Below are 26,894 nucleotides of genomic sequence, written 5' to 3' on the forward strand. Positions count from 1 at the left end.
TTTTTTCTTCTTGTCTGCCTCCTCTTTATTTTTTGGTGATTTCAGAGCTTTAAATATAGTAGGTGAGGGCTGGGGATGTTGCTCAGCAGTAGAGCACTCAGCTAGCAAGTGCAAGGCTCAAGGTTTAGCCCCCAGTAACCGTGAAAGAAAAGCAAATATAGCAGGTGAGTGGATGAGTTCGTGGGTGGGTAGGTAAACAGAAGGGTGGGTGAATCATCCATCCCCAACTCGGCTCTCCTCAACTTGCCTGCTTGGTATTTCCATCTGGAACTCCAGCAGGCATCTGAAATAGTATATGTAAACCTGAAGTCCACGACCTTCCTAGACCTGCTCCTCCAGCAATCTTCTCCATCTTAGTGAATGGCAATTCCATCCTTTTGGTTGGTTCACCTGAAAAACTAAAATCATCCTTATTTTCTGTCTTTTCTCTTACCTAATATCTGGTCCCTCAGTTGGCTCTACCTTCAAATACACATGTCTACTTTTTACCATCTCTGTCTCTACCACCGAGGTCCAAATCACCATTGCCTCTCACCTCAGTTCCTCTGTTCCTCCACAACCTTTGCCTCTTCTGCCTATTTTTGATCCAGCACCCAAAACGATTCTCTTAAAAGAACCAGGTTGCTGCAGTAGACCCAGCAACTTGAGAGACTGAGACAGGAGGACTGCAGGTCAGCCTTGGCAATTTAGCAAGATCCTGCCTTAAAATAAAAAATAAAGGACTGGGGATTGTAGCTCAGTGGTAAATCATCCTTGGGTTCAGTCTTCAGTACTGCAAAAAGAAGAGCAGGTGAGTGGTTTAGTTCGTGGGTGGGTAGGTAAACAGAAGGGTGGTGAATCATCCATGCCCAACTCGGCTCTCCTCAACTTGACAAGACAGATTATGTCCATTCGCCGACTTTCTGACCTGCAGCTCTTAGGTTGGCCAGTGGTCTGCCTCCTCATCTCTCACTCCGTCTTCCTCACTGAGCTCCAGCCAGCCCTGAACCTCCTTGCTGTTCCTCCGACACCAGGCCTTTCCCCACTCAGGGCCTTTGTAATTGCCATTTCCTTTGTCTAACACCACAATTGAAAATACTGTCTAAGGTGTTTAGCCTGCAGGAGAGAGACTCCATCCTGCTGGTTTTTCCTAATGGTTTTATAATTAGTTCCTTTATAGGTAAAGAATCGCTGTGGTGTGGAGGATGGGAAATTCAGTTTCCAACAACAGAATGCTCCCATTGTAAGTGGTAGGCCCAAGCATTTTTATCTGTGCCATATTAAATACCTTTACTCAGAGTCCATCTCCTGCCATTCTTGATCATTCACAGTTCTTCTATGTGACTTCACATCAGGTGGGAGTTCTAGGAGGCTTCTTGAATACTACTAAAGTGGTCATTGCATTTGTTGTCCCCCTCCCTTTTTGATGAAACTGGGAATTGAACCCATGGCTCTATACCACTCAGCTACATCCCCAGTCCTTTTTTTTTTTTTATTTTTTATTTTGAAGCAGGGTCTCCCAAAGTTGACCAGACTTATCTTGAACTTGCCGTCCCCTTGCCTCAGTCTCCTGAGTTTCTGGGATTCCAAGTGTGCACCACCAGAACCAACACTTCACTCCACTTTTGTTCTTTTCACTACATTTCGTGGCTGAGGGACCATAAGGGGCAGTCTGGTACACCGTCTGCACTGTTGGTTCTGTCAGGTGAGAAACTTGGTAGGGCTCCACATCAGGCCCTCAAACAGATATGGTTTGGTCTCAAAAGTAATCCATAAAAACCACTCTCCAAAGAGCTAAGCTTTTGAAGTGGGTTTTTAAAATGGAGAGGAAGGCAGTTAAAGAGTGGAACCATATCATTTTTAACCAAGACAGCCAGAGCTCCTCCGTGGCATGCTTTAACTAAGATTTATAAGAGCTGAAAGATGGCAATCAACTATTTATGGCTGTGTGACTAGCAACGCTCTGGATACAGAGCTGAATGAGGACATCACTGAGAAGATCCTTAGGCTTGAGAAGCTTGCGAGGAGCAGGGAAGGTGCCTGCCTGCCTATTTGGGGACTGTGATGTTTAGTGGAATCTATTTTTATGAGGTCATAGAATCACATTGTTACAAAGAGCACCAAGAGATTATCTATTTAAATCTTAGTTTTAGTCAAGCAAACTTTTACAACATTTAAGCCTCCATTTTTTTCCTTTTGAGTTTATATTTGTAAAAATACTCTGGTACAGTATCTAATAAGTAATTTTTAATTTTAAAAAGTCACCTTTAATTTCATCCACAAGTGAAATGCTACTATACATCTATTAGAATAGCTAACATGATAAAATGAACGATGCTGAATGAGAGTAAGAAAGGTAGTTGCAGTTTATTGCTACTTTCAAATAAACTTTCTGTTCAGTGAATTGAATATATATGTTATTAAATGTTTCAGAGCCAGGCTTGGTGGTGCACACCTGTCATCCCAGAGGCTTGGGAGGCCAAAGACAGGAGCATCATTTGACACCAAAAGTTGGCCAGCCTGGGCAACATTTACAGACCAATAAGTCTTTTTTTAATCCTGGAACTTGGGCATTTGATTAACTGCTTATATTGTGACCTTCTACTCATGTTATTTGGCATACATGTGATTGTTTTGAAGGATATCATGAATATGCCATAGTTTGTTTAATCATTCTATTTTAAAAGTAGTTTAGTTTTGTTTAACATTAGTTTTTAAGCATTTTTAGGTTTTTCACAGAAAAACCAAGTGGAAAGTATAGGAAATTCTCATAAACCCACTAACCCTACTCATGCATAGCCTCCCCCGTTGTCAACATCCCTCCCCACCGTGGTACAGTTGCTGCAATCAGTGGACCAGCTTTGACACATTATCACCCAAAGTCCATAGCTGACATCCTTGGTCCAGATAAAATAATGTGTAGCCACCATTGTCATTTGAAACATTTTCACTGTGCTAAAAATTCTTTGTGCTTTGCCTGTTCATTTCTCTCTCCCCCCCATAAACTTCTGGCAACCACTGAACTTTTTACTGTCTCCATAGTTTCTCCCTTTCCAGAATGTCACATAGTTGGAATCATCCAGTGTGTAGCCTTTTCTTTTTCTTTTTTTTTTTTTAAGAGGGAGAGAGGAGAGAGGGGAGAGAAAGAATTTTTAATATTTATTTTTTAGTTCTCGGCGGACACAACATCTTTGTTGGTATGTGGTGCTGAGGATCGAACCCGGGCCACACGCATGCCAGGCAAGCGCGCTACCGCTTGAGCCACATCCCCAGCCCCAGTATGTAGCCTTTTCAGATAGATAACTTTCACTTGGCAGTGTGCACTTTAGTCTCCTCCATGTCTTTTCATGGCTTAATAGATCTTTCTTTGAGCATTGAATAATGTTCCATTATCCCGTTGTAGCATAATTCATTTATGTATTAAAGGGCATCTTGGTTCTTACAAGTTTGGGTCATTATGAATAAAGGTGCTATAAAAATCTATGTGCAGGGTTTTTTTGTGGACATATTTTCATCCCCTTTGGGTAAATACCAAGGAATGATTGTAGATTGTAATTTTGAAAAAAAAAAATCTTCTAGAGTAGGTACAGTGGTGTGTGCTCATATTCCTGGCTACTTGGAAGGCCCAGGCTGGAGGATCATGAGCCTGGGCAACGTAGAGACTGTGTCAAGAGGCAGGGTGAAGGGGAAGGAAAGAAGGAAAGGAACCATCTTCCAGAGTAGCTGTAGTGTTTTGCATTTCCACTAGGAGTAAATAAGAGTTCTTGTTGCTCCACATCTTCCCCAGCAGTGTTCTGAATTTTGGCCCTCTTAGTGGGTTTGTAGTGAAATCTCTGTGAAATTTACATTGTGGTGTGGCACAGAGAGGTTCATCCTATACGCATTTCCCATCTGTGTATCTTCTTTAATGAGGTGTCTTTAGGTCTTTTGCCTTTTTTTTGGTACTGGGGATTGAACCCAGGGGCGCTTAACCCACTGAGCCATATCCCCAGTGCCCTCCCCCTACTTTTTCTATTTTATTTAGGGACAGGGTCTTGCTGAGTTGCTCAGGGCCTTGCTAAATTGCTGAGGATAGCTTTGAACTCAAGATCCTTCTGTCTCAGCCTCCTGAGCCGCTGGGATTACAAGCATGTGCTATCTCTTTTAATCAGGTTGTTTAGTTACTATGGGTTTTTTTTTTTTTTAATATTTGTGTTTTAGTTGTAGTTGGACATAATACCCTCATTTTATTTATTTTTATGTGGTGCTGAGGATCAAATCCAGGGTGCCCGCATGTGCTAGGCGAGTGCTCCACCACTAAGCCACAACCCCAGTTCCTTTTTTTTTTTTTTAAATATGATTCCATTTAATAAGTTCCTAGAATATATGGTTTCATAGAAGCAAAAAATAGAATAGAGGTTACCAGGGATTAGAATTAAAGAATTATGAGTTACTTTTTTATGTAAAATTTTTAATTTATATATGACAGCAGAATGCATTACAATACTTGTTATAGAGAGCACAATTTTTCTTTTCTCTGGTTGTATACAAAGTATATTTACACCAATTCGTGTCTTCATACATGTATTTGCGATAGTAGTGACCATCACATTCCACCATTATTAATAACCCCATGCCCCATCCCTTCCCCTCCAACCCCTCTGCCCTATCTAGAGTTCTTCTATTCCTCCCATGCTCCCCCTCCCTATCCCACTGTGAATCAGCTTCCTTATATCAAAGAAAACATTCAGCATTTTTTTTTTGGGGGGGGGGGGGATTGGCTAACTTCACTTAGTATTATCTTCTCTAACTCCATCCATTTACCTGCAAATGCCATGATTTTATTCTCTTTTACAACCTCAGGTCTTTGTGCAGTATTCCCCTGAGCACAGTACTGGGGATTGAACCCAGGGGCACTATACCACTGAACTACATCCCCAGTCCTTTTTATTTTACTGTGAGTCAAGATCTCACAAAGTTGCTTAGGCTGGCCTCAAAATTGTGATCCTCCTGCCTCAGCCTCCAAAGTTGGTAGGACTATAGAGTGGGCCACCATGCCCAGTTTTCTGTTTTATTTTTGAGACACAGTCTTGCAAAGTTGGTGAAACTTGGGATTTTCCTGTCTCAGTCTCCTGAGTTGCTGGGATTATAGGCTGTGCTAACATGCCTGTTTTCTTTGTACATTTTAGATAATAATTTTGTATCAAATATCTGTTTTGCAGATAGTTTCTCTCAATTTGTGTCTTTTCATTCTCTTGACAGTGTCTTTCACAAAGCAACATTTTTTTTCTTAAAAATTTTTATTTTTCAATAATTTCAGATTTATAGGAAAGTTGATGAGATATTAGAATTCCCTTTTTTTTTTTAAAGAGAGAGAGAGACAGAGAGAGAATTTTTTTAATATTTATTTTTTAGTTTTTGGCGGACACAACATCTTTGTTTGTATGTGGTGCTGAGGATCAAACCTGGGCCGCACGCATGCCAGGCGAGCACGCTACCGCTTGAGCCACATCCCCACCCCAGAATTCCCTAATGTTAACATTTTACATGACCATGATACATGTAACAAAACTATGAAATTTTGTATTGGTACATTACTATTAACTAAATTATAATTTCATTCAGATTTCACATATTTTTCCACTAATTTTTTTTTTTTTGATGTATCCAGGGTGTCACGTTGCATTTAGTCATCCTATTTTCCTAGTCTTCTCTAGTCGATGACATTTTGTGTCTTCCTCTGACCACAGTGCAATTAATGGTTTCAGAGGTCGCAGTCTATGGTCAGCCAACTCCACACTCAGGACCTGAGGTGAAGCAGAGCGTCATGGTGGAAGGGATGGCAGAGGAAAATTGCTCACCTCATGAAATGCAGGAAGCACTAAGAGCTTAGCCCAAAATTTTTTATTTTAATAATGCTCTCTCTCTCTCTCTTTTTTTTTTTTTTTTGCCATATTATAGATTGAACCCAGAGCCCTTGCATGATGCTAAGCAAGCACTCTGCTGCTACACTGAACTATGCTGTTCTTTCTTTTAAAAAAAAAAAAAAATCACACCTTTGGGCTGGGGCTGGGGCTCAGTGGTAGAGCGCTCATCTAGCACATGCAAAGCCCTGGGTTCGATCCTCAGCACCACATAAAAAATAATTAAATGAAATAAAGGTATTGTTTCCAAATACTTCCAAAAAAATAAGCATTAAAAAAAATCACACCTTTAGTGTCATATCTAAAAGACTGTTACTAGGGGCCGGGATTGTGGCTCAGGGGTAGAGCACTTGCCTAGCATGTGTGAGGCACTGGGTTTGATCCCCAGCAACACATAAAAATAAAAACAAAAGAAAGGTATTGTGTCCATCCACAACTAAAAAGAAGAAATTAAAAAATAAAATAAAAATAAAAGGCCATCACCAAACCCAAGGTCACTTAGATTTTCTCCTGTGTCATCTGACCTTCTTGGAATTTTATAGCTTCATGTTTTACATTTAGGCCTGTTATCCATTTGGTTTTAATTTTTTTGAAGGTTTGAAGATGTGTGTATGTAGATTTTTTTTTTTAACGTGGATGCCATGGTTCCACGTTAAAAAAAAGTCAAAAGGACTTTTTTTTTTTGTCCCTTATATTGCTCTTGCTCCTTTGTCAAAGATCAGTTGACTCTATCTGTGTATTTGGGTCTGTTTCTGGGCTTTCTATTCCATTATTTCTTGTGTCTTTGAACAAACCACACTGTCTTGCTTACTGTAGCTTTACAGTAAGTCTTGAAGTCAGGTAACATCAGTCTTTGACTTTATTCTTCTTCATTGAGTTACCTAAGTGTTTACCTCCCTATAAACTTGAGAATCAACTTGTCAGTATTTATAAAACAACTTGATGGGGTTTGACTGGGATTGCATTGAATTTACAGACCAAGTTGGAATGAACTGGCGTCTTCTGATGTCGTGTCTTCTTTCCATTCACATGGAATATTGCCATTTATTCAGTTTTTCTTGGATACCTTTCATCAGCATTTTCTTCATACAGATATCTGGTACATAATTTTTTGTCAGATTTATATGTAATTATTTCTTTTGGGGTGCTAATATTAAGTGATACTGCTTTTAATTTCAAGTTCCACTTGTTCATTTCTGGAATAAAAGAAAACAGTTGACTTCTGTTTTATTAACATGACAATCATGTCACCTTTAAACAAAAATAGTTTCATTTCTTCCTTTTCCATATGTATACCCTTTATTTCTTTTTTCTGTCTTATTGCATTACCTAAGACTTGCAGTGTGAAGTTGAAAAGCAGTGGTGAGACTTTGGAAAGGAGTGGTGAGAGAGGACATCCTTGCCTTGTCCCTATTCCTAGTAAGAAACCTAATTTCTCTCCATTAAGTATGATGTTAGCATAGGGATTTTTTTGGTTTTGTTTTGTAGATTGTCTTTCTTCTAGTTTGCTGAGGGTTTTAAATCATGGATTAATTAATGATTAAAATGGTTACTAATTAATTAAAATTATTTAAAATTAATTAATTTAATTAATTTAATCATTTTCTGCATCTATTGATATGTGAATTTTCATATTTAGCCTGTTGATATGATGGATTGCTTTATTCCACTTTTGAATGTTGAACCAGCCTTGCATACCTGGGATGAATCCCACTTGGCCATAAATGTGAATCTCTTTATACATTGTTGGATTTGATTTGCAAAATAATATTGGTTGTTAGTTTTCTTGTGAAGTCTTTGTCTTGTTTTGGTATTAGTATAATGCTGGCCTCATTGAGTGACCAGAGAGTATTACTTCTGCTTCTGTGTTCTAGAGGCAATTGTAGAGACTTGATGCAAATGCTTCCTTAAATTTTTGGTAGAATTTATCAGTGAACCCATCTGGCACCTTCTGTTTGGAAAGATTATTAATTATAAACTCAATTTCTGTAATAGATACAGACTTTTTCAGATTATATTTCTTCTGGTATGAGTTTTGGCAGATTGTGTCTTTCATGAAAATGGTCATTTCATCTAGGTTATCAAATTTGTGAGCACAGACTTGTTCTTAATATTTCTTTATTTTCCATTTGCTGTCCATGGGATCTGTAGTGGTATCCCATCTTTTATTTCTGATACTAGCAATTTGTGTCTTTTCTTTTTCCTTAATTAGCATGGCTAGCAGCTTATCAATTATGCCTATTCTCTAAAGAACCACAGCTTATCTTAGTTGATATTTTGTTTCAATTTCATTGATTACTGCTCTAGCTTTCATTATTTTTCTTCTACTTGCTTTGGGTTTATTTTGCTCTTTTTTTTTCCCCCTAGTTTCCTAAAGTAGAAATTTTTTGATTTTTGTTTGTTGGTGAGTGGTACTGGGGGTTGAATTCAATTGCACTGGGCCATTGAGCAATATCCCCAGCCCTTTTTATTTTATTTTTTAATTTTGAGACAGGGTCTTACTAAGTAGCTCAAGCTGGCCTGCATTGCAGTTCTCCAGGCTGGAATGTAGCTCAGTGGTAAAGTGCTTGCCTTACTTATGTGAAGCCCTGGGTTCGATCCCCAGTTCCAAAAAAGAAAAGACATAAAATAAACCCTTGTAATCCTCCTGCCTCAGCCTCCAAAGTAACTAAAATTATAGGCATGTGCCACTAGACCCTTAGATTATTTGTTTTAGATCTTTCTTTTTTTTTTTTTTAAAGAGAGAGTGATAGAGGAGAGAGAGAGAGAATTTTTTTTTTTAATATTTATTTTTAGTTCTCGGCGGACACAACATCTTTGTTGGTATGTGGTGGTGAGGATCGAACCCGGGCCGCACGCATGCCAGGCGAGCGCGCTACCGCTTGAGCCACATCCCCAGCCCCCAAGATCTTTCTTCTTTTCTAACATATGTATTTAATACTATAACTTTCCCTCTAAGCACTACTTTTGCTGATTCTCACGTTTTGATAAGTTATATTTTTATTTTCATTTAATTCAAAATTTGTCTTGATTTCTGCTTTGCTGTGTTATTTAGAAGTAGACTGCTTAATTTCCTAATGTTTTGGATTTTCCACCTATCTGTTATTTTTTATTTTAATTCCATTGTGATCTGAGAGCATACACTGTGTGCTTTCTGTTCTTATAAATTTGATTAAATTTAATCCCCAACTTGCCAGGATTACAGGCACACACCACCATGCCTGGCGCCGTGTATCTTTTGATCTTCTATCATCGGGTGCATGCACATAAGGCATTATTATGTCTTTTTGGAGAATTTGGCTCCTTTGTTGTTATATAATGCCTCTCTGTATTCCTCATTACTTTCCTTGCCCTGGAGTTTCCTGTGTCTGAATTAATATAGCTATTCTTGCTTTCTTTTGACTAGTATTAGCATGGTATATATTTCTCCATCCCTTTCCTTTTGATGTATATGTATTTTTATAATTAAATTGAGTTTCTTATAAACAGAATATAAGTGGGTCTTGTTTTTTAATCCACCCTGACATTCTCTCTCTCTTTTTTTAAGTTATATGTATTTTTTTTGAGAGAGAGAATTTTTTAATATTTATTTTTTAGTTTTTGGCGGACACAGCATCTTTGCTTGTATGTGGTACTGAGGATGGAACCCGGGCCGCACGCATGCCAGGCGAGTGCGCTACCGCTTGAGCCACATCCCCAGCCCTTTTTTTTTAAGTTGTTGGTGGACCTTTATTTTATTCATTTATTTACATGCAGTGGTGAGAATTGAATCCATTGCCTCACACATGTTAAGCAAGTGCTCAACCACTGAGCCACAACCCCAGCCCCTGGCATTCTCTCTCTTTTTTTTTTTCCCAAAATATTTTTAATTGTAGATGGACACCATACCTTTATTTTTTTATTTACTTATTTTTATGTGTGCTGAGGATCGAACCCAGTGCCCAGTGCCTCACGCATGCTAGGCAAGAGCTCTACCACTGAGCCACAACCCCAGCCCCCTGACATTCTCTTTTAATTGATGAATTTAATCCATGGTTGCTTAAGTAATTATTAATATAGTTGGATTAGTATCTGCTATGTTTGATACTGTTTTCTAGTCACCATCCATGTTCTTTGTTCTTTATTTTGTCTTCTCTGGCTGCCTTTTGTGTCTGTCTGTTGGTTGGTTGGTTGGTTCGTTGTGGGAGAATCCAGGGCCTCTCGTAGTCTAGGCAGGCCCTCTGCCATGGAGCTGCATCCCAGCCATTATTATTTTTATTTTGAGACAGAGTCTCACTGATGCCAAGCCTGCAGTCCTCCTCTCTTGGTCTCCTGAGTAACTGGGATTATGGGCCTTTTGTGGTTTTAATTGAACATTTTATATGATAGAATTTCTTTCTTTCTTACTCTCCTACTTCTGTTTTAGTGGGGTTCTGGAAAGAGGAGATAATATGCATTGTCAGTCTACCATCGTATTTTTTAAAAGTTTTAGAATTACATATCCTCTTTTCTTTTGATTCTGAAGTAATGATAGAAGTATTTTTGTTTCTCTAAGGTTGTGACATAAGATACTAAAAAGGTGTATCTTTCAATAAGTGTGTGACCCCCTCATCCCCTGATTGCAAATAGGTCTTGTTTTTATAAATTCAGTCATTTCTATGTAGGATTTATCTAGAACACTTGTGGCTTTTTAAAAAGAATCACTCTTGGGGAAGTGGCTCAATGGTCAATTGCCCTGCAGTTCAATCCCCAGTACCCAAAACATAAAAAAGATTTTTTTAAACTAAAAATAAATAAATAAATAAAATAAAAAAGAATCACTCTTTAGTCAAATAATTGATATCTTAAACTTACTAAGAGAGCCTAATTTAAAGGTATCTTGCTGTTAGAACATTTTTAGTGCAAGTAACTATCCCTAAATTGCCTTTCAACCATTTTAAAAACTGGAATAAAAGAAAATATGATGTCTTTTATACACATTAGCTGTTATCACACATAATTGAATACTACCCATTGATGAGTAGGTAATTCAGTGGCTAAGTGTAGAGATTAGAATCTATCCTGTTAGTGAATATACTACTGTATTTGAACTAGTTTTTGTTGGAACCCTGAATAGAGGTTGAATTACTGGGATAAGAGCCAATTGCCTTCTGCTAAATGAATTGAGTCCAGAATAGTCTTCCAAAACAGTTGTATTTGCTTTCCACATCCAGCTCCACATTCCAGGAAAGGATGTTTAGTCATTAGGAAGCACCTCCACAGCCTGCTTTCCATTGACTCTAATAAAGCTCACAGTGGCTTCAGCAAATACCACACACAGCTCTTGCCTCTAGCAAGTCCACAATTATTAAACTGCAAGAAGCCGCTGAATTTAGATGTGTCTGACAATCTGGCTGAGGTGCCACTTAGCAGCTTCTTCTTAATTCATCAAATTTACAAATGCAAGTAGTCTGGAAGTAAATTTAAGAACTAGATTGTTTCTCCTCTTGAAGAGACTTCACATGGATCAGTATTAAAAAACTGTGTGCAGGTTAAATCACAGTAAATGTAAGTTGTTGACAGTTAATTAACAGATATATCAGGTAAGTCGTAACCAAAAGAAAACTTGGATAGTAATTGTAATATTAGAGAAAATAGAATTTAAGTCAAAAACATTTGAAGAAATTAGAGGGACATAAAAGAAATCTGGACGCAGTGGTACAGGATCTCAAGTTCAAAGCCAGCCTCAGCAACTCAGTGAGACCCTGCCTCTAAATAAAATACAAAATAGGGCTGGGGATGTGGCTTAGTGGTTAAGTGCCGCTGAGTTTAATCCCCGGTACCAAAAAAAAAAAAAGACTACCAGTGGTTGAATAACATCATTTACAAGACTGAGGAAGTTAGGTGTGTCAAGAGCTATTGTACCAAACGAAGAAGAATACATAGGTTTTTAAGCAAAATGGAAGGGTTATAAAAACTAATCCTATGTAAAGTAATGAAGTACTAAAAATTCCATTGCATCCCCCTGAGTGCTGTCTTACATAACTAATTCCAGCTGCTTAGAAGACTAGGCAGGAAGATGTCAGGTTCGAGGCCAGCCTGGGCAATTTAGCAAGATCCTGTCTCAAAAAAGTAAAAAAAGGGATTGGAGTGTAGCTCATGCTAGAATGCTCCTGGATTTAATCCCCAGTACTGGGGAGAAATAAAATCTAGAGCATCAATATTATATGCTATATATACTCTGAACAGTGCAGTAAAAATTAGAAATCAACAAGAAACCAACCTAATAGAGAAATATGTTTGAAAAGAAAAAGATACTCTAAATAATCCATGAGGGAAAGCACAATTCATAATAGAAATTAGTTAGCAGATGTAACTGAACAGCTACAAAAGCTCTCAGACACAGTTGCTTTCATAACTTCTGGGATGCAGCTCAGTTGGTTCTTTGTACCTTAGATATTATATTAGAAAGTAAAATAGACATTAAATATATTAAGCAGTCAATTCAAGAGGCCTGAAAAAACAGGAGTTTTCCCAAAGAGGATAAAAGGATGGAAACAGGAAGAAAAGGAACAGAAATCGTAGGAAAAATAGAAATGATCAACAAAGCCAAAAGTAACAGAATTATTTGTTTAATAAAATAGACGAACCTGTGAGGACTAATACAAAAAGAAAGCCAGACACAGTGGTACACACCTGTAATCCCAACAACTTGAGAGGCTAAAGCAGGAGAATCACAAGTTTAAAGCTAGCCTCATCAAGATGTAGCTCAGTGGTAAAGCACCCCTGGGTTTAATCCCTAACAAACACACACACAAAAAAAACAAGAATGTGTGCTTTTAGTACATAAATTAACAACTAGGGGGCTGGGGATGTGGCTCAAGCGGTAGCGCGCTCGCCTGGCATGCGTGCGGCCCGGGTTCGATCCTCAGCACCACATACAAACAAAGATGTTGTGTCCGCCAAGAACTAAAAAATAAATATTAAAATTCTCTCTCTCTCTCTCTCTCTCTCTCTCTCTCTCTCTCTCTCTCTCTCTCTGTCTCCTCTCTCACTCTCTCTTTGAAAAAAAAAATATTTAAAAAAAAATATTAAAAAAAAAAAAAAAAAAAAATAGGTTAGGAAAGCAGAATAGTGTCCCATGCCTCTATTCTGAAATCTCTAGGTCCTTGGCTACTGGAGAATAAATATAATTGAGTCATAGTATAAAACTCTCTCAAAGGCTGGGTGTAGTGGCGCACGCCTATAGTCCCAGCAGCTTGGGAGGCTGAGGCAGAAGGATCGAAAGTTCCTGTCTCTAAATAAAATACAAAATAGGGCTGGGAATGCAGCTCAATTGTTGAGTGTCTCTGAATTCAATCCTTAGTACCCCCCCCTCAAAAAAAAAAAAACAAAACTCAAAAGTATAAGAAAAATTGGAAGACTAACTTCATACCGTGGAATAGGGATGTTTTAAAACAAGATCCTAAACTCACAAAACTAAAAGTGAAATCAATTGTGTCTAATAAAATATGTTCAACAAATACATCAAAAATAAGGCTAAACCAGGTATGGTGGCACAGGCCTATAATCCCAGCAACTTGAGAGGTTGAGGCAGGAGGATTGCAAGGTCAAGGCCAGCCTTGGCAACTTAGTTGAGACCCCTGTCTCAAAATTAAAAGGAGTGGGGATATAGCTCATTGGTAAAACACCCCTGGGTTCAATCCCCAATACCACAACATTTTTTTAAAAGGCCAAAGACAAGTGCCAGTACCAGAGTGACAGAAAATAGTTACCACAGAATGTGTATCAAGACAGGACAGATTCTTCTGAAGATCAAGGAATCCGGCTCTCAGGGCTTGGTATGTAGCTGAGTAGTGGAGTGTGAAAAGGATATGACTGTAAAATTACCATTAGGGAACATCTGAGTGTTCACTGAACATTTTTTTAATATGTTTTTAGTCATTGATAGACCTTTATTTAATTAATTTATTTATTTGTATGTGGTGCGGAGAATTGAACCCAGGGCCTCACCCGTGCCAGGCAAACACTCTACCACTGAGCTACAACCTCAGCCCCTGTTTTTAAACATTAAGGTGCACAATTTCAATTAAAAAGCAATGTAATAACTGGAATGGTGGCATATGCCTGTAATCCCAGTAACTTGGGAGGCTGAGGCAGGAGGATCACAACTTCAAGGCCAGCTGCAGCAACTTAGCAAGGCCCCTAATCTCAAAATAAAATTAAAAGGCTTGGAAATGTGTGGAAATGTGGCTCACTGGTAGTATGCCTGGGTTCAATCCCAGTACCAGAAGGGAGTACAAAAAATGATGGCAGCTCATAAACTACATGTGTATTTTGATGAGTGTTTCAGTTTGCCATATAACAAAACATTTCAAAATTCAGCGGCTTAAAATGTAAGTATTTACTAATTCTTAGATGCCCATGGATCAGCTCCTGGTGTTAGCTGGACTATTCAGATGTCTGCAGCCAGCTCTGGGTCAAGTAAGCAATTCTGCTGACTGTACTGGCTGTACTCTCTGTTTGGAAGCTGGCTGGCTGTAGGCTGCTCAGCTGAGACACCGTGGCCTTTCACGCTTTAAGAGGCTATCTCAAGCCTATTCACATGCAGATGGCAGAGTTCCGGTGCAGGTATCATGGAAAGTGCAAAGCCTCTCGAGGCCCAGGCTTGGAACTGGTACACCATTCTCATTTTGTTGGCCAAAGCAAGTCATGATTAGACTAGATCAGGGGTGAGTAAGTAGATTCTATCTCTTGATACGAAGAGCTGCAAAATCACCTTTCAAAGGACACAGATGTGAGAAGAGGTGGAGAATGGTGGCTGGTTTTGTAGTTGATTTACTGCAGAGAGCAACTGAGTATCTGGGAAAATTGGAAATACTTATCCCTGTGTCTCAGAAATATGAATTTTAATGTAGGTTTTATAGAAATTCACACATGATAAGGAGATCTACAAGAGGTTTATTTAAAGCATATTAATGATAGAACTAAAAATGGATTAATAAGCATGGTAATTTCATAAAACATAGTTGTTTAGCAGTTAAAGTGAATTAACTAGAACTACATGTATCATATACCATATAGTGTTAATAGTGGATACATAGCTAAGTAGTAAAAGTATAAAAACACACAGGAGTTTATTTTTGGTACTGAGGATTGAACCTAGGGGTGCTTAACCACCAATCCACATCCCCAGCCCTTTTTATTTTTTGAGAGAGGATCTCCCTAAGTTGCTGAGGCTGGCCTCAAATTTGCAATCCTCCTGCCTCAGCCTCCCAAGTCATTGGGATGATTAGTTGCCACCTGTAGGAGTTGGAGAGTACACAAGGGTTTCATGTGTGTCAGAAGTTTGTTTAAAAAAAAAAAAAGACCAAAAGGTGTTGTTATTTGGTGCAGTGGCAACATGAGTATTTTTTTATTTACTTTTTTGATATTTGAAATATTTCTTTTTAAAAAGAAAACCCTATGATTTAATTCTAATAAACCTTTATTGGCTTCCCATCTACCTCTACCTTTTTTCAGTTGAACTTTTCTGAGTGGTCCCCAAGCCTGGCAGTTGCCAGACAGGTGCACTGAAGACCCCCTATTGTTGTGTGGGGGTTCCTCACTGAAGCACTTGCACTGGAGTCGCTGCGGTCCTCTGGTAGGACTGGGCTCGCAGCTTTCACAGAGGACATTTTGATGCTGTATACCTCAGCCTCCTTGAATGTTCAGAATTTTTGTTTGGGGATACTTAGCTTTCCTCAGAGAGCTGTCCTTTAAATCAAAAGTAATAGCTTTCTGCTGACTCAAAGTGGCTTCTGCACCATGGTCATCTTTCTACAGAAGTCCAAAGGTGGCCATAATGGTGTAGCTCCGCAGCCCCAGGGCTCGTCGGCTTCTCGCTGATTCTTTTGACTTTCCCCTTATGATCACAAGATGACAGGGGCAGCTCCAAGTTTCAGGTCCCCACTTGAGAAGCAAGGAAGTGTAGGGTTTCTTTTGTGCAGTCTCTTTATCATGGTGGGAAATCTTTTCTGCAAGTCCCCAGGACACATTCTCCCAGGAGCTGCTGACCAGAACTGGTCATCCGCAGCACCCCTGAACCTGTGTCTGGAGGGAGTGAATTCCCCGTGCCCCACTCAAGATGCCTTTTCCAGGTGTGCTGGAGCCCAGGCCCGAACGGAATCTTAGTCTTCCAGGTAGCCAGTAGGGCAGGCAGTACCTGTTGATGAGGCAGCCAGAGTGTCCACCACAGAGGGAAAAACCTGGTTTTAGACAATGAGGATCCATCCTGTGTTCATCCAAACTGAACAGCAAAGCCAGGGCTCTTTGTGGAGTCATTTTAGGCCCACTGAATTCATGCCTTTGCCTGAGCTCGTGCACACATGCACAGGGAAGGTAGGGTCGCTGAGGTCTCCCAAGTCAGTCCCGCCCTTCCCAGGTAAATATTTTATTCTAATAATAAAACACCCCAAAGGAAAAGGAGTAGGATTTTTTCTTAAAAAAAAAAAAAAAAAAAAAAAGGCAGCTACCAGGTGTGGTGGCACACATCTGTAATCCAAGTGACTGAAGAGACTGAGGCAGAGGAAGGATTGCGAATTCAAGGCTACCCTGGCAACTTAGTGAGACTGTCTCAGAATTAAAAATAAATGAAAGGGTCTGAGGATGTGGCTCATGGTAGAGCACCCTTGGGCTTAATCTGTAGTATAGCCCAAAGGTGGGAGGAAGTTGCTGAGATTGTTTTTGTTACCTAGATCTGAAATTCTAGAATCCATACTCTATAGTTTGAGGTTTGGGAAAGCACTTGATTGATTTGATCAAATAATGACGAATAGATTATATTATTTTGAATTTTCACTGTTAGCTTTTAAATACAGATCCCTTCTCTGGATTATGGGGTTTTAACATAAAGATTGAAATTTAATTGCTTTCATATGATTTCAGATAAACAAGACCATACCAGCAGACTAACCTGACCAAACTTATACATACCCTAAATCAAATCTTATCCCCAAATACCTGAGCCAAATATCTGTCAGCCGTGACCCTGACACCTATCCTGACCTGCATGCAGGAATCATGTGAGAGATAAAAATAACCCACTCTCAGGTTGCACATGGCAGCTTTTGAAAAAGAACAGGAGATAAAAGTTGGACTCAGGGTCCAGAATCGTGAAAAAGTAAAATGATTCAAGTGAGCCCTGTCTAGGAGGACCCTGCACACAAGGGGGCTTGCTCCTGATGAGCACCATGGCTACACTGACTCCCCCATGCTGGAAGGGGACCCAGAGGTTCAGGCATGCTAGACACGTGCCCTTCCTCTGAACCACACTCCTACTCTGAAACCTTCTTTCATACACACACACACACACACACACACACACACACACTACAAATTTTATTTCTGGATGGACACAATGCCTTTATTTTATTTGTTCATTTCCATATGATGCTGGGGATTGAACCCAGTGCCTCTCACATGCTACGCAAGCGCTCTATCACTGAGCCACAACCCGGACCTCTCCTTTAGGAAACTGCCAAATCCCCCAATATGAAAACCGGTAAATGTAGGAATATTTCTCTGCTTTTTATTGTAGACTAAGTGGTAGGATCACTTTAAATAGATTTCTGCCAAGTAAATCCCTTAAGTATGAGTCTAAAAGTCTGAAAGAAGAAAAGACAAAGAAAACTGTCATAAGGAAGGCTGGGAGCGTAGCCTCGTGGTAGAGCACTTGCCTGGCATATGCGAGGCCCTGGGTTCAATTCAGAGCACCACCCTATAAAAAACCTATTATTAGTTTCTACAAGTTGAAAGTGTAAACAAATGCCACTGAAATTTTCATATACAGATGGCAACATTATTTGATTTACAGTAGATTTTACAAAAATATACTTATTTCATACTTCTGAAAGGTGCTTTTTTATGTTTCACCCAAATGCTTCTGTCACAATGAATCATTGGTGTTGAATGCATAAATTACTATTAAAAGTTTTGAATATATTGAGTTGTCATAATAATAACTTGATTGTACCCTTAAAATTTGGACGTTGTTTCCATTTCTAAATTTTTTACTTCTTCATGAAAAAAAAAAAAATAGGTGGACAGCAGCTGCTACAGCGAACATATTCCACTTTCCAGAAGGGAGAAGGGAAGGTGGCCTCTATAAACCCCTCTTTCCTCACCCCACCCTATCCCCCCACCCCCCACCCACCCCCGCCCCTGCTGTGGCAGCAGCTCTCTGCCCAGGCCCTGGACACCTGGGGCCCGAGCACAGGTGGCTTGAATCCAGAGGTGATGAGAAGGGCTTTCTAGTCCGGTGCCTGCCAGCTGTGCCGCCTCTTTCAGGCAGCGTCACTGACTAATTCCTGAGGTAAAGCTAGTTTTATCGGGCTTTGAAGAGCAATTATTTCTAAAAATGTAAGACAAGCAATAAAAGTAAAAGAAAGGTAGACGTTTTTATTCAGGTAGATTAAAACCCACCAGGATGCATGGATATAAGGAATAGATATAAAATAGTGAGAAAGCAGGCATGTTGGCAAGAGAGGAACAAAATTCCTTAACAGATAATTAGCAGAAATTAATGTCAGAATGTAAGTCATCCAGTTTAGGCCTTTCAATCCATTTTTATTGTTGTGTTATTAAATATCTCTTAAGAATTTTAGAGTATTTAAAATTTTGTTCATTCTGTACAAACTTATTGAGTATTGTGTTTAGAAGGTATTTTTGTGCCAGGCACAGTGGTGCACAGTTGTAATCCCAGCAGCTCAGGAGGCTGAGGCAGGAGGATCACAAGATCAAGACCAGCCTTAGCAGCTTAGAGAGACACCAAGCAACTTAGTGAAACCCTGTCTCCAAAAGGACTGGGATGTGAGACTTGGTAATGAAGCGCCCCTGGGTTCACTCTTCGGTACCGCCCCCCCCAAAAGAGAAAAAGTATTTTTGTCTTAATTTTTAATTTATTATCCAAAAAAAATGGCAGTAGAAATGGAAAACAAGTTATAGCATTACCCAGGTGCTTCCAGAGGCTCTTCGCCTTTACCTCTCATCCCTTCTGCTCCCAGAAAATAGAGATAAATATAAAAGCTAAAAAGACATTGCCAGGACTGGGGATGCGGCTCAAGTAGTAGCGCACTGGCCTAGCATGCGTGAGGCACTGGGTTCGATCCTCAGCACCACCTAAAAATGAAATAAAGATATTGTGTCCACCTAAAGCTAAAAAATAAATATTAAAAAAAAAGACATTGCCAAAAAGACTAAATAGTCTTATCCAAAAGGAAGGTGAACACTTATGAATCACAAACAGAATTTCAGAACAGCGAAGAAAAGACAAAGCCTGTCAGGCCTTGGGTGGCTCGTGGTTGAACCCGTGGAGTGAGCGGAGTCCAAGTGCCCCTCATGAAATGGGATGTGGGATGAAAGGACACCAGGAGCTGAGATGTTCAGAAAGACCTGAGCCTAGGCAGAGAGAGAACACAGGTGCCCTGCCCAGCAAAGGACAGAGCCATGCCTGACTCTGACCCCTGACTCCCTGCAGTGCCCCATATCACCTAGATGACTGTGCCATGATCTGGCCCTGGAGAGTGTGGGGAAAGCAGCCTCAGCTAGTGCAGGAGGAATTAATCAGAGATGAAGGATTTTGTAGCATAGAACTTAAATTTATATTCAAGACATTCAACGAGTAAATGAAGGAATAACTTATGTTTTAAAAGAATAAACACTTACCTAGCACAGGGGCACACTCCTGCAATCCCAGCAACTCAGAGCCTGAGGCAGGAGGATCACAAGTTCAAGGCCAGCCTCAGTAACTTAGTGATACCTTATCTCAGTAAAATAAAAAGTGCTGGGCTGGGGTTGTGACTCAGTGGCAGAGCACTTGCTTAGCACACGTGGGCACTGGGTTTGATCCTCAGCACCACAGAAAAATAAAGGTATTGAATTCATCTACAACTAAAAAAATATTTTTAAATAAAATTAAAAGTATTAAGGATGTAGCTCAGTGGTAGAGTGCCTCTGGGCTCAATCCCCAGTACTTCAAAATATAAACACTTGCCTAGGATGCTCTAAGTTTCAATTTCCTAGCACCTCAAGAGAGAGAGTATGTGTGTTTCATGGAAACAAAAGTATACATGATGGAAATAGGTTGGAATGCATACACTTGAACAGAAAATTAGTGAATTGGAGTGGACTGAAAAATTCATCTGTTCTGGGGACATGTTTTTTATCTATTGCAAAAACACTCATGAAAAATTCACCTGTCGCCAGGCACAGTGGTACACACCTGTAATCCCGGCTGAGGCTGATGCTGAGGCAGGAGGATTGCAAGTTCAATGCCTGCCTCAGCAACTTAATGAGATCCTGTTTCAGAATAAAAAATAAAAAGGACTTTGGTTCTTTTTTTTTTAATATTTTTAGCTGTAGATGGACACAATACCTTTATTTTACTTTTCTGTGGTGCTGGAGGTTGAACCCAGTGTTTCACACATGATAGGCGAGTGCTCTACCACTGAACCACAACCCCAGCACAGGACTGGGTTCTAATTCAGTGGTAAATTGTCCTGAACTAGGTTCAGTCCCCATTACCACAAAAAAAAAAAAAAAAAAATTCCACATGCAGTGCATCAGAAAGAAGCAAATCTAGCCTAGTGTTACTTGGGAGGTAGGATCACAAGTTCAAGACCAGCCTCAGCAACTTGGCTAGACCCTATATTAAAGTGAAGTTAAAAGGCATAGGGATGATGGCCTAGGGCTGGGGCTCAGCGGTAGAGTGCTCGCCTAGCACATGTGAGACACTGGGTTTGATCTTCAGCACTACATAAGAATAAATACAAAGATATTTTTAAAAATCATACATTTTAAAAGAAGGCATGGGAATGAGGGAGAGAGAGTGAGCGAGGAAGAAAGACATAAATCTAAAATTTGAAAGGGCTGGTGGAAGATGGAAATTATATCTTAGGAAGGTATAATCTCTGAGGTTGGCCCTCTTCCTGTCACTCTTAGTGACATCACTTAGTACATGTCTGGCCCAATACCCTGCACTAGGATTACCATGTTTATATGTTTGTTGGCTTGGGCTTTGCTGAGGTCCTGGGGGGTCCTGCATTATCTTCTGGTATATTGTATATAGAGAGCCACAAACCAGCCAACCGAGGTTCTTGCTCTCTAGGGTCATGCCCGAACTGTTCTCTGCGCACCTCTGGCACGACACTGCTCTGGCTTAGCTCAGGCATTCAGTGTATGTGTGTTACATAAAGAATAAGTCACGAATACCTCACTGTATTTTTATATAGTTTCATTGACTTGATTAATCATCTTACTTGTTTGGCCAGCATTTAGTGGGGAGAGAGACCAGGAGAGATGAGAGGAACAGGAACTCCTCCTCTCCAGAATGTACCTTGCTGTGACCAGTCTAGATGTAACATGTAGGAAACCTTGGTGTAGCCTACTCAGCCCTGGAGTCTCTGCCAGCGTGTCCTTTTGGTTTTTAATAGACTGCTCAAAAAGACTCAGTGAGACCAGCAACGTAAAAATGTCTGTGTTAATTTTTCTTTTTCCTTTTTCAGGCTGGAGTAAAAGGGACATTGGGAAGATTAGTTGGAATTTTTGAGGTAAGTCTCTTGACCTCTTTGGTATATTAATAACCACATATTCCTAATCTGGGAAAGAGCTCTGCTTTCCTGAATTGTCAAACAAAGCACAGCAGAGAATAGCATTCTTTCTTTCTTTTTTGATATGTGGATTGAACTCAAGGGCATTCAACCACTGAGCCACATCCCCAGCCCTATTTTGTATTTTATTTAGAGACAGGTCTCACTGAGTTGCTTAGCACCTTGCTTTTGCTGAGGCTGGCTTGGAACTTGCTATTCTCCTGTCTCAGCCTCCTGAGCCGCTGGGATTACAAGCGTGTGCCACAGCGCCAGGCACCATTCTTTCTTTTTAAATCCTGTAATGTCCAAAAAGCTGAAATAATTTTAGGCATTATTTATCCCATATCTACTTTTTTCCCTCTTCTCCTAAGGTGTGAGGGAGGGGAGATAAGTGTAGAGAAAACAAGAAAAATGGGAGTTAGGTGTCTGTAGTATAGGAGGAAAATTGGCTGTGGTAGTGAAAGAAGGTGAAGGACCTGAGAAGTCATGGGAATAGAGAGGAGCAGAGTTCATAGGAAAAGGGGAGGCTTGCCATACTCAGCCAGTCTGATGGGCCCACCAAAGCTGAGACCTCTGTGGTGTTCCTGCCATCCATAGTCTCTTTTCTGGCGTTGTATTTAGTTACATTTACATGGTTTTTGTTTGTTTGTTTGGGGTTTTTTTTGTTCTGGGTATTGAACCTGGGGCACTTAACCACTGAGCCACATCCCCAGCCCTCTTCCTTTTTTATTTTGAGGGTCTTGCTAAATTGCTGAGGCAGGCCTCAGACTTGCTCAGCATCCTGAGTAGCTGGGATTACAGGCCTGGCTCATGGTCCTTTTTCTCGAGAGGTCTCAACATTCCTTTGAGTTGCAGTTAAGGGAAGAGAGGGAAAAGTGAGTGTAAAGTCTTAACTTTCATAGCCCAAAATTCAGGTGTAACCTGTTTTAAATAGGCCATGATTGTAGGATGGGAAAAAGTGAAAGGAATCTTTATGTCTAAATTCTCTGGATGTGTGCATAAGAGTGTGTTTCTGCCATCTCGCTCTCCAAGGAAAAACTCTCCCTCTACCCTTCTCTTTTGTCTGTCAGAACCAGGAGAGGAAGCACAGGACGTATGTCTATGTGCTGGTTGTCACAGAAGTGCTGGAAGACTGGGAAGACTCAGTTAACATTGGTAAGTCCTCGTTACCTGACTGCCTTGGAAGAGCTCCCCATAACTGACACTTGCCCTTAGGGCATTACTCAGAACCAAAAGGGCCTGTTGAAGAAAAGAAATGGTAGAAGGGTGATTTTTTTCTTTTTCTTTTCTTTTTTTTAATGAGACACAGTCTTGCTAAGTTGCTGAGAATCTTCACAGAATTGCTGAAGCTTACCTTGAACTTGAGATGCTCTGGCCTCAGCCTCTCTATTTGCTGGGATTACAGGTGTGCGCCACCATGCCTGGCATAAAAGAGTGTGTTTAATAAAATAAGCACATATATTTTGAACCTGAGAAAGTTATTATTTTGCATTGTCTAAAAGCAAGCTGAACAAAAAAAACAGAATTTTAAAATAAAATTAAAATGTGCTAAAATCAGGTATAGGGTCAACAAGTAGAAACATGGCCCATACATATTAGAGGCATTTCTTAAATCAAATTGTGTCCTCCCCAAAAGGGTTATGCATCTGTATCTCCTGAGCACATACTGACTGAGGCCTGCTGCTGGCCATGGGGACGAGAGGTGAGAGCAGGACCTTCTTGTTTCTCATGGTGCTCACTTGTGCTGAGGATACAATTCCGTGGTAGAGTGATTACATAGCAAGCTCAAGGCCCGGGTTGGATTCCCAGTGTTGGGGGGAAAAAAGTTTGTATTGTTGGAAAAGACTGTTGAGTGGTGTACAACTGTCCCCAAAGAGTCACTCCATAAATGCAGAGTAGTGAGGACAGTGTTTAGCTTTATTCATACTACCCAGCTTCCTTGTAGGGAGCCATTTTCTTTGATTTGCACCCAGCTATTTTATTACTTTTATTTATAAGAGAAAAACAATAAAAGATTTTAAAACATCAATTTGAAAAAAAGAGCTAGGCACAGTGGCACATACCTATAACCCCAGCTACTTGGGAGACTGAGATATCATTTAAAAAATATGACATTTAATGGCTGCATGACATCACATTTAACTAATTCCCTATTATTGACCATCAACAGTCTGTAATTTAGTTATCATAAATAATGCTATGATTAGAAAAAGGTCTTTAGAGCTGGGAGTGATGGCGCACACCTGTGACCCCAGTGGCCCAGGAGGCTGAGGATGTGGCTCAGTGGTTAAGTGCCCCTGGGTTCAATCCCCAGTAGCAAGAAAATAAATAAAAAGGAAAAAGAGTGGCTCAAGCGGTAGCGCGCTCGCCTGGCATGCGTGCGGCCCGGGTTCGATCCTCAGCACCACATACAAACAAAGATGGTGTGTCCGCCGAGAACTAAAAAATAAATAAATATTTAAAAAAAAAAAAAGGAAAAAGATCTTTAGCCTTGTTTTTTCTGTTTTAAAACTTCCAGGGAAAGACCTGAAGCCTAAGGACTACCTCAGTAAAGCATTCATACTTTGAACGGTTCATGGTGTATATTGAAACTGCTCTCCAGAAAGGCTATTCCAACCCTCAGTGTCACTCATAGGGGTCGGTCGCAGTGTCTGTCTCAGCACACACTGCTGCCTGTTCTTCATCTTTGTCAGTTACTTAGGTGAAGACCTGCATCTCACTTCAGATTTTATTTCAGCCTCCTATTTTAATGTGGCTATAGTTAGTGTGTGTGCGCATGCGCGCGCGCACGCCCTGCTCTGCTCTTCACCAACACTATTCCATAAGCACCTTCCTGTGGTCTGCTGCTAGGATTCACAGCCAGGGGAACACCTGTGTAACATTCCATCAGATAAATGCACCTTCATTTGTCTGCATTGAGATGTACATTTAAGACACAGTCTTTCTCTAGTAATATGAGGAAGATCATCCAAAGGAAAGAGTACAAACTTATTCCTCACATTTTAGACTAGCCCTCACATTAGGACCAGTTCTCATAAGTGGGTGTAAAAGGTTTTTTTGGACATTAGTAGAGCAAGAGCACCTTAAAAATTAGTATCACAAGTGTGCAACTCCTGCCTGACAGAGTGCTGAGGACGGGGCCACAGCGCATTCTCTGTCTCCTCCTCAGGCCCCAGCACTGGAGTTTTCAGCAGTCCACACTGAACCTTTTGACATGAGTTTATTGCACTGTTAAGAGATACAAAGCCATTAAGAACTGAAGGGCTACAGACCGCCCATGAGGGGGCATGGGGACAAGGCATGTCGACAGTAGGGGGAAGGATTTGGGCAGATGAATTTTATCCATCTGCCAGTTTATAGCAGAAATTAATATTACACTTCCAGAATATGCTTTCCGTTAGAGCTAAAAGATTCAAGCATTAACCACCTCAGGTGATAGTTTAAAAGTCATACACAGAATAGTGATCTTGCCTAGTATGTATGAGGCCCTGGGCTCAGTCCCCAGCACCACTAAAGAAAAAAATTTAAGAAAGACTGTGAAGATAATAATGCTTGTGTTGAGTTCTGCTGTTTGTCCTTTTGTTTTTAGTGCTATGGATTGGACCCAGAGCCTCACACCCTCCAGGCAGGTGCTCTGCCACAGAGCTACATCCAGGCCCCTTCCCTTTTTTTGAAACAGTCTCACCGAATTGCTCAGGCTGCTCTCAAACTTGCAGTCCCCCTCAGCCTCCCAACCTCAGCCCCCCGAGCAGCTGGGATTAGAGGCATGCTCCACCATGCCTGGCTTCTTTTATATTTTCCATTAGGTAGATATACCACTTAACTTTTTGATTAAATAACTGATTATAGGCCAGCAGTCCTAGTATTCTGCCGGCTAATACTCATGTTAGTTTTTCAGAAGGTGGAAATACTACTGGACCTTTCACCCAAGCCAGGGGGAGTCCCAGGACCTAGAGAAGCACACTGGAGGTCATGTGGCATGGTCACTCTTAGTCTCAGGTTTAATTATGTACCTATTTTCTGCAGTAAGCATTTGTATACTATTTGGAGCATATAAAGTATGCTTCCTTTTCTTTTGTAAGAAAAGAAAGTAAAGGCTGGGCATGGCGGCGCATGCCTGTAATCCCAGCAACTCGGGAGGCTGAGGCAGGAGGATCGCAAGTTCAAAGCCAGCCTCAGCAATTTAGCAAGGCACTTAGCAACTCAGCAAGACTCTTTCTCTAAATAAAATACAAAAAAGGGCTGAGGATGTGGCTCAGTGGTTAAGCGCCCCTGGTTCCAATCCCGGTACAAAAAAGAAAAGAGGGGGAAAATTTATAAAATACACATTTCAAAAGTGTTGAGAAGCATTGCTTTAATGTTTTCTTCTACATTTTCTCAGAAGCGCTAGGTTCATAAGCCTCCTGGTTGCTTCCCTCTTGTACTTATTTCTCTCCACAGGAAGGAAGAGGGAATGGTTTAAAATAGAAGAAGCCATAAAAGTGCTGCAGTATCACAAACCCGTGCAGGCGTCGTACTTTGAGACGTTGAGGCAAGGCTACTCCACCAACAACGGCACCCGGGTCGTGGCCACCACGTACTCGGTTTCTGCTCAGAGCTCCATGTCAGGCATCAGATGACTGAAGACTTCCTGTAAGAGATGGAAAGTGGAAACTAGACTGAAGCGCAGACCTCCCCCTCCCCCGGCTCTTCTCACCTCTCCTCACAGGCCTCCTCTTTCAATGTGGCATGATGGGCAGCAGAGCAGGGGTGCTGGTGACGTTGCTGTTTGGTGTTAAGTGATGGGGCTTTTCCTTCTTTTTATTTGAGGGGGTGGGGGCTGGGTGTGTGATGTAAGTACCTTTGTGCATGACCTGTCCCTCCCCTCCACACCCGGCACCCTCTGAAGGGGGGCAAAGAGCTTTCTCCACTTGGGGTTCTGAAGTGTTCCTGTCTCATCCCAGCCCTGGCCAGACATTTTCTTTGATTTTTAATTTTTTTATTAAAATATACCAATGTGAGATGAAACTTTTCAAGAATTTGTCCTATAATGTGCTGTTCAGTCCAGTAGGTTGGTCACTTTCACTGCAGGCTGCATTTATCTACACATTATCTACTGGACATATAATATGTAAATAAATGACTTTTAGAAATAATTTAACCATTGAATTTTTCAAGGTTTTGGGGTTTTGATTTAGGGATGTTTCTGGTGTGGAGACCCTCATGGTTAATTGACATTTTATTTTTGATGCTAGGGGCTAGGTACATTTCCCTGCCCTCTCTCCATTCCCCAGTTGGAACTGTCATTCCCTAGGTGCAGGAGAAATTCGGCCACCTTCATAGTGCTCCCAGGACTCACGGTCTTCTCTTCAAGCTGTGTCTCCATGCTAAGGAAGAAACCTTTTTTTTAATTACCAATCCAGGAGCAAATGGCCTCAGCCTAGACCCA

At 40.6% G+C, this 26,894-nt stretch overlaps 1 protein-coding gene across 2 annotated transcripts in view; it reads left to right on the forward strand.

Annotated features, from left to right (window-relative positions):
- The window catches only part of Nudt3 (nudix hydrolase 3), a 102,070-nt gene extending 75,597 nt beyond the window's left edge, over positions 1–26,473 (forward strand). For both annotated transcript variants that reach the window (XM_078020181.1, XM_021722011.3), the window contains exons 3-5: positions 21,383–21,427; positions 22,537–22,621; positions 25,907–26,473. In XM_078020181.1, coding sequence (XP_077876307.1) covers positions 21,383–21,427; positions 22,537–22,621; positions 25,907–26,085 — 309 coding nt within the window. In that variant the 3' untranslated portion in view covers positions 26,086–26,473. The remainder of the gene's footprint in view (positions 1–21,382; positions 21,428–22,536; positions 22,622–25,906) is intronic.
- Positions 26,474–26,894: the final 421 nt, after the last annotated feature.

This window comes from Ictidomys tridecemlineatus, chromosome 8 (assembly GCF_052094955.1).
Source record: "Ictidomys tridecemlineatus isolate mIctTri1 chromosome 8, mIctTri1.hap1, whole genome shotgun sequence".
NCBI classification, from domain to species: Eukaryota; Metazoa; Chordata; class Mammalia; order Rodentia; family Sciuridae; genus Ictidomys; species Ictidomys tridecemlineatus.